We start from the raw sequence: 12101 nt of genomic DNA on the forward strand, positions 1-12101 counted from the left end.
CAAATTTACCTAAAACTGTTAGTATTTTCTTAGTTAACTACATTTTTTCTTAATAATGTTGGTTTTTTGGTATGGTGAACAGGGAATCTACTTTATTGATGAAAGCTTTGTATGACGACACAAGAATTAAAAATGCGAGACGATTTCACTAACCTTTGTTTAAATGCACATTTAATATAAACGACAAGTTTTTTGAGAATAGGCATGTTTCAACATCTCATGATGCCATCTTCAGTATGAGTGAAATAATAGGTGATACAAGGTTTATGTAAAAGTAATATGATACATAAATTACAACAATAAAAAGGAAATATAATAAATTGATGGGGAGCGTCCGAGCGTATTATAAACTAAATATTGTATTAAATTTAAAAACTTGAACATTGAGGTCAGGGTTAGTTTTTTTTAATGTTCTGGCAGCAACGAAAGACTTTCGTAGAATATATTTGATGTTTTCTAAATGACATAATGATAAGATGTGACAAAATTCTTGGTTTTAAATTTTTTAATCAGTGATGAGTTGGTTAAGTTCTATATACATTGACGGACCTGAAGTTTTTTAACTTGTATTTGAAGGACCCCCACCACCAGGAAGTCCGCCATTGTGCTTGAAAAGTAAGTACTTTACCTTCATAAGATTGAGTGTTTTTTCAAATTACTGAGCTGGACAATCGGAAAGAATCGTCGGTAGTGCAGCTTGTATCACCGAAAATAGGCCAACAATAACCTGACAGAGACGTCGTAAGGCTTGTCTTATCTAAAACACAGTTAAAAAATAATTAAGTATTTTGCAATTATTGCACTCCTAACATCAATCACCAACAGCCATCGTTTGAGGAAGAGGTAAATGCGTTTCTCTAAAATGTTTATTCTCCCTGAACGTCTGGAGTAATGGCGAAGCAACACCTTAACGTTTACTTCTGCAATTCTATTTTTTTAAGAAAATTATACAGTCAAACTTGTATTAAGCGGATACCCTCGGCGAACGGACTAGCGTCCGCTTAATGGAGGTGTCCGTTTAACAGAGGTACTTGTCACCAGTCCTCTCTCCGTTGAAAATAACATAAATGGTAAAATCAACAACTAAACGGTGCAGATATATTTAGAAATGACTTCAGTTAATAATAAAGAAACTGAGAAATATTTTTGGTAATATTTAGTAATATTCAGTAAATATAAAGTGGCTGAACGAAGATTTTGCTGTAATGTCATCTTTTTTAGACAACGACAAGCTACATTTGACATTGACAAGTTATGTTTAATAATAATTGGTAAACAATTTCATGTTTGATATGAGTATTTCATCTTCAATGCACTTGCATTATGAAAAATATCTTCGTAATTGTTGAGAAAAATCAAGATATGGTGTAGTTACAACAATGGTAGAGTCATTTCTTCCAGACTCTTATCAGCACTACAAAGACATCAACTTCAAACAAAGCAGCCAATACAGAAAATGCAACGAGAATGTTCCATACTATTTGCATAATCGTCCAAACCACTTTATCAAGCACTGTATGAAAAGTTCATTCGCATCGCGCGAATTTCGCGATAATGATGTTGATTGCATCGACAATAGCAACGGTGATTTCTGCGTTAAAAGCTCATCAGACAAAACTAAATGGTATGAAATCAATCTCAGCGTTTCAAAGTGTAGCTGTGATTCATGGAGAAAAACGCAATTTTCCTGTAAACACATGTACGCAATTTTCAATACCTTTGAAGAATGGCATTTCACAGCCCTCCCACAACACTATGGAAACATCGTTTTTATAACATTGGACAATGGCTTGAATCTAGAAGAAAATGAAAATGAGAAAACGCGAGGAGACTGATAATGAAAACAAGAACAATGCAGAGATTGTCGTGCATACTTATGACGTAATAGTGCAAGAGGATGAAAGAAGACGTGAAACAAAGGAAAAGAAACTTAAGACAGAAAAATCTTGCGAACTAAAGGAAACTACACAAACGCGAAATTTATTGCTGGAGAAGTTGAGCCTTGTTCGAAATCAGGCATTCACCGTCAACGAGCTAAAACCTTTGCAAGAAGCGCTTGACTACGCAAATAAAATGCACGAAATCTTAAATGGAAATTGCCCAGTCAGTGAAGGTTTGCCAATTAGAAATAGTCCAACAAAAAAGCGTTTGAAAGTAACAAGTGTGGAGTATCATCAAGTATTTCATAAAAAATTGCCTCTCCGTCGCAAAAAGAAGCATGCTTATAACTATATCACAACAATGATCCCAGAAATAAGTAAAAAGTGCGCTGTATCATCAAACAAGGTGAGATAATTTTCATTTTGGCAACCTCGACTGACGAGCTCTTTTTTACAAATTATAATTTTCACTCACAATTTACGTCCCAGAATGCACTTGAAGAGCCAGTTGAGCAAGAATTGTTGTATGAGAGTGAAACAGAAGAAATCCAGGCATCACAAGAAAGAACTGAAGTACCGCCAATCAACAACTTGGAACAACAAGAAAGGTCAGTGATTCATTGCAAAACGAGCTGAAATAGTGAATGTATCTTGATGCACTATGTTTTTAAATAATATAGCACCTACACTGATACTTGCAAACAGTCGACATACAATTCATTGTTTCTGACTCCAAGACAACGAATAAATGCATTTACAGAAAGACAGTGTCTTGGGGGTACTGTGCCGGAATTTGGTCCTGTGAATGTACCAACAGTAGATCTTTGGTCACTTGTCAGTCCAAAAGACATAACTGAAAAAGAATTAAAAATTATTGAAAAAGAAGTCACCACATTCAAACCTGGTTGGCTGACTGACTCTGTAAGAGAAAAAAGCGTCTAATATAGTCTTCTTATTTATCATTATAAGTAATTGTTTATAACCATGAGTGTTATGTACATGTAAAACTGGAGAGGAAATCTCTTCAAACTATGCTTTCTTTTGATTTTAGGTAATTGACGCTTTTTTGTGGAGTTTGACTGAAAACTACACTACTGTTCTTGCAGCAGAATCATTTATTTCAGAGATTATTAAAAACAACTCAAGCACAAGATGCACATAGGCTAATATATCTTTTCACCAAACCAAAATTATCATTTTTCCAATCAACATTCATGGCATTCATTGGACACTACTGGTAAGTATTTGAGCTAAATAATAAAATATAGACATGCATTATACACATACTTAGCCCACATGAGTCCACAGATTTACATGCAAAAATTAGTATCTATAGAAACATTAACTCATATAACTCCTTAATTAACAAAGAGAAAATATTTAACTAAATGCAACAGTAATTTTGTGTAATATAGACTATAGATAAGTTCACAAAAACAAGACTCTACTTTGACTCACTTGGAGGAAGTGCAGACAAAAAGACACCTAATACACAGATGATGTATCATATAAACAAACTAAGGTAATTATCAAACTTGATCTTAAAAGATTTGCCCAAAAATCATTTTCAACAATCAATATTATCATTCATGTGGTCATTGTTTGTCACTGCTTTAGTGCTTTGGTAGATGTAAAAACAGGTTGGAACTCAAGCTCATGGCAATGTTTTGAGCCACTCCATTGTAAACAGGAAGATATGTATAACTGTGGAGTGTACATATGCTTGGTAAGCTTAAAATAGCCTAACTTTACTTGAAGAGCTATTTTTACAAACAGGATTATTCAATAACTCCTCATTTCGCATCAGTTTGCTCGATGTCTAGCCCTTGACTTGGATCAAAAACCAGCAAACATGGAGACTGAGAGAAAACAAATCCTTTCAACATTACTTGGGTCTTGCTATGATGATATCACACGATAAGGCATAAATAACATTTGGTTGAATATTTTTATATGGAATTCATTATGAATATCTTAGGAAGCGAAATGTGGCTGTTTGCAAAATATGCAGAGAGGATGACAATGAAGACTGGCTGAGTTGTGATCAATATGGTCAAGTTTTTCATTCAAATTGCCTTAATGTTGACTTTGCCATAACCTTGTCAACACATTATAGATGCAGATAAAATTATTATCAATATTATTTGACATGCAACAAAATCATTGTTATGGTATCAATGCAAATTGTGCAATTAAAATGAGTGCTTCAAAATATAGTAATGTGTGAATGAAAAATACTTTAATTCAAGATAAAATCAGCTGGAAAATTAAATTGATTCGTCACGATTGTGCTTGCCACTAATTGAATCTCAGACATGCTATGAATAGTTTGAAACTGTTGATGAAATGTTACCATAAACTACAAGTTTTACAAATATATCTGAAATAAAATGGCTTATTCTTATTTCTTACCTTTGCGATGATTCTTCTGGCTAAAAATTTTCACAAGTCATGTAAATACGTCTACATGATTACTCTGATACGAAATTCAAACGCAAAAACAAACTTGAATCATCTTTTGAGATCTAGCCGCTCCAGTTATTATAGAACTCAATGGTTCCGTCCTCTGAAGATAGGCGGAATACGTGGAGAAATCACGTGAGTATGCATTGAAATGTGCGAGAAAAGGCGGTTGCTAGGTTACAAGACAAATCTTGAGATTTTGCAGAATTACGATTACGAACCACCGAATAAAAGCGTAAAAATGAACGAATAAAACATAATATTGCAAATTGTTTGTGATATAATATTTATCTCATCTCCAAATAGAATATTTACTATTTATTTGGAAATTTCTACTCATCTTCCGACCGAAAGCATGGCATAAAAAATGCATCACTGGACGTAATGGTTAAACATGCACAAGCAGTGCATAAGGTATGAAAATTTGATCTTAAAAGTTTTATCCACGAAAAAGATTGGAAATCTTACTCAACTGCTATTTCTCAAATGGACCTACATTTATTGAAGATTACCAAACGTGGTAGGATACAGGGTAAAATCCACTGTTTCTTTTGCTTTCTTTTAAAATGGTGTTGAAATCTCATTAAAAAATTCAAGCATAAGCTAAGAGAAGAACAAAAGAAGAACAAAAAAAGATTTAAAGAAAATCCCAATGCGTTTGTCTTTATTAATCTCTAGAGCAAAAAAAAACAAAAGTCTCGACGTTTGTGCTTATTTTACTCGTGTGAACCAGGCTTAAATATTATTACTTCAGTAATGCAGAAAGTGATTGTGTTCACGAATGAGAAGTTAATTACAAACTGATTTTCTTCACAACATTTCAAATGTGTAAGATAATTAGTAGATTTTTGTAAATGTGGTGGATTGTAAACTGGGAAATAAAGTATTTTACCACTAGGAAAAATTTTTTAAGTAAAGTAATTTTTACCATGGAAAACTTGTATTTTATTGTTCAATAAACTGCAATGAAACAAGGACAAGAAAAAAGGTATAAACTATGCTCTAAAAACTCAAACTTATTAAGATAAAAAAGCCTTTCACCTATTTCAGAAATTTATCAAAATATTTAATGATTATATGAACTTTTGAACTATACATTTTAAATTTTACAAATTTATCATCCAATGTAGTCCAAACGAACATTGATGAGTTATAACGTTACAAAACTTAATGAAATTTCGTGTCTTAGACATACTTTTGTCCAAAAGGTAAAACTTCAGCAATGGCTACCCGTCGTGATTCATTCGTTGAAGGAAGGTATGTCCATAAAGAACTACTTCCCATTTGGAAACACTCCACTGAATAAAGATAATTACCTCCCATGACAACAATTGTATCACCAGTTATAACTGCACAACACCCAAACCTCTTTTCCAACATGGATGGTAAGACTGTAATCTTTCCTGTTTTGCAGTCATACATGATAACACTGTTCAATGTTTCTCTTCCATCAGAACCTCCAAGAAGAACAACTTGATCTCTCCATTGAACTGTTGCCATTCCATACATTGGATGAGGTAATGGAGGCATTTCCTTAAATGTAAGAGTCCTTGGATCAAATTCCAAAACACTGGACAAAGCTTTCCTATATATTTCCTCTCCTCCAAAAATAAGAACTTTATCATCAACAACAACAGCTCCATGGCCATAACGTGGTTCAGGCATATGACACAACTCTTTCAAAACATGAGATGTTGTACCAGTGATGTTTATTTCACTGATCAAATCTGATCTTCCTTTACCATCAATGTATTCTCCAATGTGAAAGATTTGTTGTTTATAAACAACAGTTTGATGACCCCAACATTCATAAGGAAGCTCCGCAGGAAATTTTCTCCATGTTAAAGGAAACTGTTTTATATTCAATGTCTCCATTGACTTGCTGCCCACTCCTCCAACGACAAATAAATTATCATTATAAATAAATGATGAAGCATCCCTGTGATAATCTTCCATTGATGCAATCTCAAACCATTTCTCCTCCTTCCATGAAAATATTTCAACACGTTTTGTGTAGTCTCCAGCAACCAAAATATCACTTCTTAATAAATCCATAACTAATTCAACTGGTGATGTCAATATTGGAGCAAAATGTTCATTTATAGTCATCTTGTCCAAAAGTTCAAACATCATGGTTTCATTTTTCCATTTCTTGAAGATTCAATCAATTTTTATCCCAAGACTCGACATCGAATTCCTTGCGCCAGTCCTGTATTGGATTAAAAATTTTTCCGTCTCCAAGTTCAATACTTGGCCAAGTTGATAAATGATCATGATTGTTGTTGATCCTTAAAATGAACTGATATAAATGATGGTTGAGAAGAATGACAGACTTCATGTTTTCCATTCTTTGGGATTTTTGAACATCGCTCTCATGCCACCACCGATAGAAACAGAGAACATTTACGAACACCGTCCAATTCATGCAGCCTTTTATATAAGATAAACATAAATCAATCACAGTCTCCTGATGCTCCGGACATTCAAAAATTTGTGCCATGATCTTAACAATTACGGCAAATATTTTGTCCTCCAAGCTTAAATTTTTGTTGTTGAAAACATCCGTTGCTTTCTCACGGGATTTTTCAAATCGTTTTTTTGCCATTTTAAAATCCTTTGAATGTTGTATTGCACGGGAAACATCATACCTGGTGGTGATGGCAGTACAAGTTGCCTGAGACTCATCATTATTACTTGCTTCTTCACATTCTCTATCATTTTCTACTTCGTCAATGCAATTAAAAAGTAGAAGAAATCCTTCCTCCAAGTAGTTCAAACTGGAGCAAAGGTCTATTTTCGAAAGATTATCTAGCTTTGTTTTGATGTCGTGTAAATCTCGCTTGATAAGTTCGCGAAATCCTTCATTACCAACGTCACCGTTTTCTAGCCTGTCTGCTGCAGCATCTCGGGCTTTGTTCGCAAAAAATTGAAATATAGAGACCACTAAGCTATCAAGAGGCATGGCGTTTTGATGATTTGTACTCGTAAAGCTTGTGTATAAATCTACTGCGTCTCTGTCAAAACCAAAAACATTAGCAAAATTAGCTGTGTTTGTATGAATACTCCATTCAAATAAAATGCTTTATTTCTTTTAAAATTTCAACCAATCGTATTAATATATATTAATATGTTTACAGCATTTTCAACTGACAAGATTTTACCTTTGCAAGAAAATTTTGCAAATTACGAGGGAAAAAGAAGAAATCGATAATGAGAGAAAAATGAAGGGAATTTTAAAATACTAACAAAATCCAAATAAAACTTAATGCTCCTGCTATGTTGTTGATTTAATGATAGTTTACCGGCAAATATTCAAGAGTTACTTTACAACACTTTACATGACATTAAATGACTATTTTCTTGAGAAAACCGCTGAACGCGCGTACTGCATTTTTGACAAGCGTGAAACTAAACTGACCGAACGAGATCTTATAAAAACTAGAGCACCATTCTACAAATTATCCTAGATCTCTCTCTGCAGTAAAGTTTTACAAAGAGTAGACGATATTATAGTCCACTATTTAGTCCCGTTATTTCATCGATTCTGTATCGTTTGTGTGTGTTTGAAGACATGAAAATTGATGTGTGTAGCGACTTGTAAAGATATTTATTAGCTAACATTAAATATGGCTCAAAGTCTACATTGTCAAGTGACGAAAGTAAAAAGCGACAACGAGGGAAATACATCAAGTGAGAGCTTTTGAAAGAAGGAAGTTTATTCAAATTAGGATAAATAACATAATGAGGAAAATTCTGCGTGGAAACCGTAACCATTTTCTGGCTGATTCTGCTTTAGTTTTTAATTTTGCATCTATATTATATATTGTATTTGTTACAATAGTTTGTGTCGATCAGTACGTCGTGCTTTAATTTATAAGACTAAACTCACTTTGACTTTTAAACAGATTCATTCAATGATATTTAGTGCCTTAGTGCTTACGTTTTATTGATAACGTTGACAATCTTCAGTTTGTCGAATGACCTTTGCAATGTTTGGGAAATTTTCTATGTTTTAAAAAGCAATTTATTCTGCGTTGTAGACTGTTGTTCATCCATCTTCAATCAAACGAGCGCTAAGGTGCAGTTTACAAAATAAACTCCTCCGACTGCCACGTCTTCTACATCGGTGTGACTGACAGGAACTTAAACATAAGACTTACTGAACACAAACGAGGAACAAAGAAACAAGACAAAACTAATCACAGTGCAGAACATCACCAACTGACAAAACATTCATTGGGACACTAAAAATGCATTACTTACAACACTGACTACAGACGGAGGGCTTACGTTAGAAGTTTGGTACATACCAACTTAGAACAAAATCCACTGAACAGATACAACAATTACCTGCACTTTACGAAAACGACTTATTCACAACCTCAAACATTACTTTCATGATGACAATACACAATTGACACCCACACATTTCATTTACAGACAATACGATGACGTATGAACAAGACTACAAATACCGCTAACCAGACTGCTTACTTGACTCGTTCTGAAGATGACTACCGCTAATGTTGTCGAAACATCATTCAACATCAACACCAGCAGTCTTTCTCAGGACTGTACTGACCTAAACAATGTACATCTACAAACATGCAACGATACTTCTGGGTTTAAACATTCATTTTAAACTAATAATGTTGATAAAAAAGTCATAATTAACGAATAAGGAAGAGAAACAAGAATTTGCCCTGACCAAATGCGTTAAGTAATTAAAAATTGCTCAATCAAAGACAATTTCGTGTCACAAATTTGCTTTGCTATATACTTCGTACATTGCGTTTGTCTTTATAATGTTGGTTTTCACAAAAGGAAAAATGGCAATCAATATTATTGATTGAAAATTTATATGACGACATAAGAATTAAGTCATAAGAAACTATTTTATTCACCTTCCTCAAATGTCTGTTTGTCTTTGTATTTATGGATTATTGGTGTCTGAAGTTGCTCGCCAAACACAGACCTCTTTCAATCTTCTTGTTGTAACAGAAATAATGAAAGTGAAAAAACCAAAATCGCCCTTCTTTGCAATTACAGATTGAATCATTGAAATAGTACGACAGCGGAAAACGGTTTTTAAGCGAATTGGCAGAAATTCACACGTATGATAATGAAACGCCTAGTCAAGAACGAATAAAATCTCTTCTATACGTCTTACGCGCGGGCGTCACGAAAGAAAAACACGTGACTAAGTAAATTAAAAAGGATATAAACGCTCGACATAGCTAATTAATATGGCTAAGTAATAAACGGCTTTTCTAAAGAAAGAAAGAAAATGAGCACTTGTTTTGACAGTGTTTCTTGAAGAAATCGGTTTTGTATTTTTCAACATTACAAAATTGTGATCAAAATGCTTGAAGTAGAAAAATTATGGCCATGTGTTAGCTAATTTTATTATGACTAAAGAGTGCGCAAATAAGGCTGGGGATTGTGGTTTATTGAACTTCATAATGGACTGAGTATAACCTTGCCATTACTCATTTTTGACAACCTTTTTTTTACAAAATAGTGAGTAAATTTTTACAAGATAGATGGTCATCTGTTTTATAGTAACAAAATCATACGGTGCGAAGATTTCCAAACTAGAATATTACGATATACAAAAACCTTAAAATGGCTTTCTCAGTCATTGACGGTAACATAATTAAAACTATCACCAAAAATTTGAATGTTCATGCTGCGTCTAAGAATGTGCAATAGGTTCAATTTAGTTCACTATGTGAGATATTAATAAGTCACTTTTACTAAAGCAGTATTCTAGAAAAGACCACGACAGAATCTTAAATGTTTAAACTTCTATAGCACATCATTCAAATTTCAAAGAATTCTTTGGATTTAACGTTATTTTCTTCACTAATTCGTTTGTATGCATATTGGCAAAATGCGAAGGCGTGCGTAGGTAGAAGGGGAGAAGAACATACCAAACATACCAAGAATGTCTCTATTGAAAGGAACCTTTTTGCGTACAAATTATGATATAAAACTAGCATTTAAAATAAACATCAATATATTTGTGACATCAATCTTTTGCCTTGCTATTTTTATTACTTTTTGTCCTTCTGGTGAGTGGTGACAATAGAAAAACGGCATAAGAAAGCCTTAGGAAGAGAAACGAGAATTCAGCAGATCGAATGCATGGAGGAACTAAGTTGCACTCAATCTAAGACAAGTTCCTGACACAAATTACTCCAAAGAAGGTTGGAAGTGAGGGGGGAGGTTTCTCATTCATACGTGCTCATCGAGTGTGAATCAGAAATTGTGCTCTTACGTATCAAAGGCAGACTCGTCTATCGACGGTAAGATTTTTGCTAAAATATTTCAAATCAGGTAGTGGAGTGAAAATATGGTCTTGGAATAGTCATGAGATGATTTTGAAGACCCACTCAGCGAATGTGCTTTTAGAATGGAAGCTTTGTTTAGTCGAGAGACCTTGGCTGGGTATTCAGTATATCTCAAATCTGGAATGCCATTATTTACATATCATATGATACAATTACATAGAAATTGCGACATATTGACAACAATGTGAATTTCTGAAGAAATATTTAAAATTCAAACAAACCCCGGGGGGTAAATAATTTCTTGTTGTTTTAGCTGTATATTAGGTTATTTCTCTTGTGTAAAAAGTTAACAATGAAGATAGAATAGTGAAAACATTTATTTGCATTTCATTCAACAGAAACCAATTCTGAGCGGGCTTAGTATTTTCAATGAAAATATAGCGTGATCAAATTGAATTATACTAAAGATTGTCATAGAATTTTTAATTATATGTGTATATTGTAAACATACTTCAAATGTCGATGCTAAAGTCGAGTTATTGTTATGAAAATTTCAACTATGTGCAATGTATTCACCACAAATGAAAATCTCACATTGAAAAGAACTTGAAGGTTATAAAAGCGATAAAAGTAGCGATTTCTAATCAACATTTTATAAAGTCAACCAGACCTATTAAAGCATCTCGTAGAGTTGTCTGATGAGTATATTTATGCAACATTTGCATCATAAAATATATATTTGTTTTGGTCACGCGAGCATACTAAACATACTTCAACTTTTATGGAAATGAAATCAGACAGTGTAAATTGTGTAAATCATTGATACTTGAATGCATGAAAAGATTTTCAATGTCTACAAAATGTGGTTATAATAAAGTAATGATAATCTCATATAACATCATGAATGTGTAAAAGGAAAAGAAACGACAATTTAGGCTGACCAAGTGTGTGGAAGTAATTAAGCTCAATCTAGACCACAAGTTTCTTATAAGACAAGTTCCCGTCAAAATTTACCTAAAACTGTTAGTATTTTCTTAGTTAACTACATTTTTTCTTAATAATGTTGGTTTTTAGGTATGGTGAACAGGGAATCTACTTTATTGATGAAAGGTTTGTATGACGACACAAGAATTAAAAATGCGAGACGATTTCACTAACCTTTGTTTAAATGCACATTTAATATAAACGACAAGTTTTTTGAGAATAGGCATGTTTCAACATCTCATGATGCCATCTTCAGTATGAGTGAAATAATAGGTGATACAGGGTTTATATAAAAGTAATATGATACATAAATTACAACAATAAAAAGGAAATATAATAAATTGATGGGGAGCGTCCGAGCGTATTATAAACTAAATATTGTATTGAATTTAAAAACTTGAACATTGAGGTCAGGGTTAGTTTTTTTTAATGTTCTGGTAGCAACGAAAGACTTTCGTAGAATATATTTGATGTTTTCTAT

The 12101-nt window shown here is 33.3% G+C and overlaps 2 protein-coding genes and 3 long non-coding RNA genes across 9 annotated transcripts; 2 read left to right on the forward strand and 3 right to left on the reverse strand.

The window, feature by feature from the left end:
- Positions 1-339: 339 nt before the first annotated feature.
- Positions 340-4559, reverse strand: LOC124437216. 5 transcript variants are annotated; one of them, XR_006945606.1, is made up of 6 exons: positions 4293-4559; positions 2595-2733; positions 2356-2512; positions 1718-1796; positions 629-757; positions 340-456 (listed from the first exon to the last, which is right to left on the reverse strand). It is a non-coding gene; the product is annotated as an uncharacterized LOC124437216 (long non-coding RNA). The 5 variants fall into 5 exon arrangements; XR_006945607.1 differs by lacking the exon at positions 340-456 and having other exon boundaries at positions 491-757; positions 4293-4557; XR_006945605.1 differs by lacking the exons at positions 340-456; positions 629-757 and adding an exon at positions 1241-1617 and having other exon boundaries at positions 4293-4557.
- On the forward strand, positions 2401-4289 carry LOC124437221. The gene is made up of 6 exons (XR_006945613.1): positions 2401-2488; positions 2561-2801; positions 2932-3117; positions 3296-3402; positions 3498-3606; positions 3688-4289. It is a non-coding gene; the product is annotated as an uncharacterized LOC124437221 (long non-coding RNA).
- A 969-nt stretch (positions 4560-5528) lies between the features above and the next one.
- LOC124436140 (kelch-like protein 1) lies at positions 5529-6452 on the reverse strand. Its single transcript, XM_046986064.1, has one exon. It carries the CDS (start codon positions 6450-6452, stop codon positions 5529-5531), a length of 924 nt encoding a protein of 307 aa, XP_046842020.1.
- Positions 6453-6507: 55 nt separating this feature from the next.
- On the reverse strand, positions 6508-11811 carry LOC124436141. The gene is made up of 2 exons (XM_046986065.1): positions 11795-11811; positions 6508-7357 (listed from the first exon to the last, which is right to left on the reverse strand). Exon 2 carries the CDS (start codon positions 7303-7305, stop codon positions 6508-6510), a length of 798 nt encoding a protein of 265 aa, XP_046842021.1. The 5' UTR covers positions 7306-7357; positions 11795-11811.
- Positions 10208-11238, forward strand: LOC124437217. Its single transcript, XR_006945609.1, has 2 exons — positions 10208-10651; positions 10758-11238. It is a non-coding gene; the product is annotated as an uncharacterized LOC124437217 (long non-coding RNA).
- Positions 11812-12101: the final 290 nt, after the last annotated feature.

The sequence above is a fragment of the Xenia sp. Carnegie-2017 genome, unplaced genomic scaffold (assembly GCF_021976095.1).
Source record: "Xenia sp. Carnegie-2017 unplaced genomic scaffold, XeniaSp_v1 HiC_scaffold_16, whole genome shotgun sequence".
NCBI lineage: Eukaryota > Metazoa > Cnidaria > Anthozoa > Malacalcyonacea > Xeniidae > Xenia > Xenia sp. Carnegie-2017.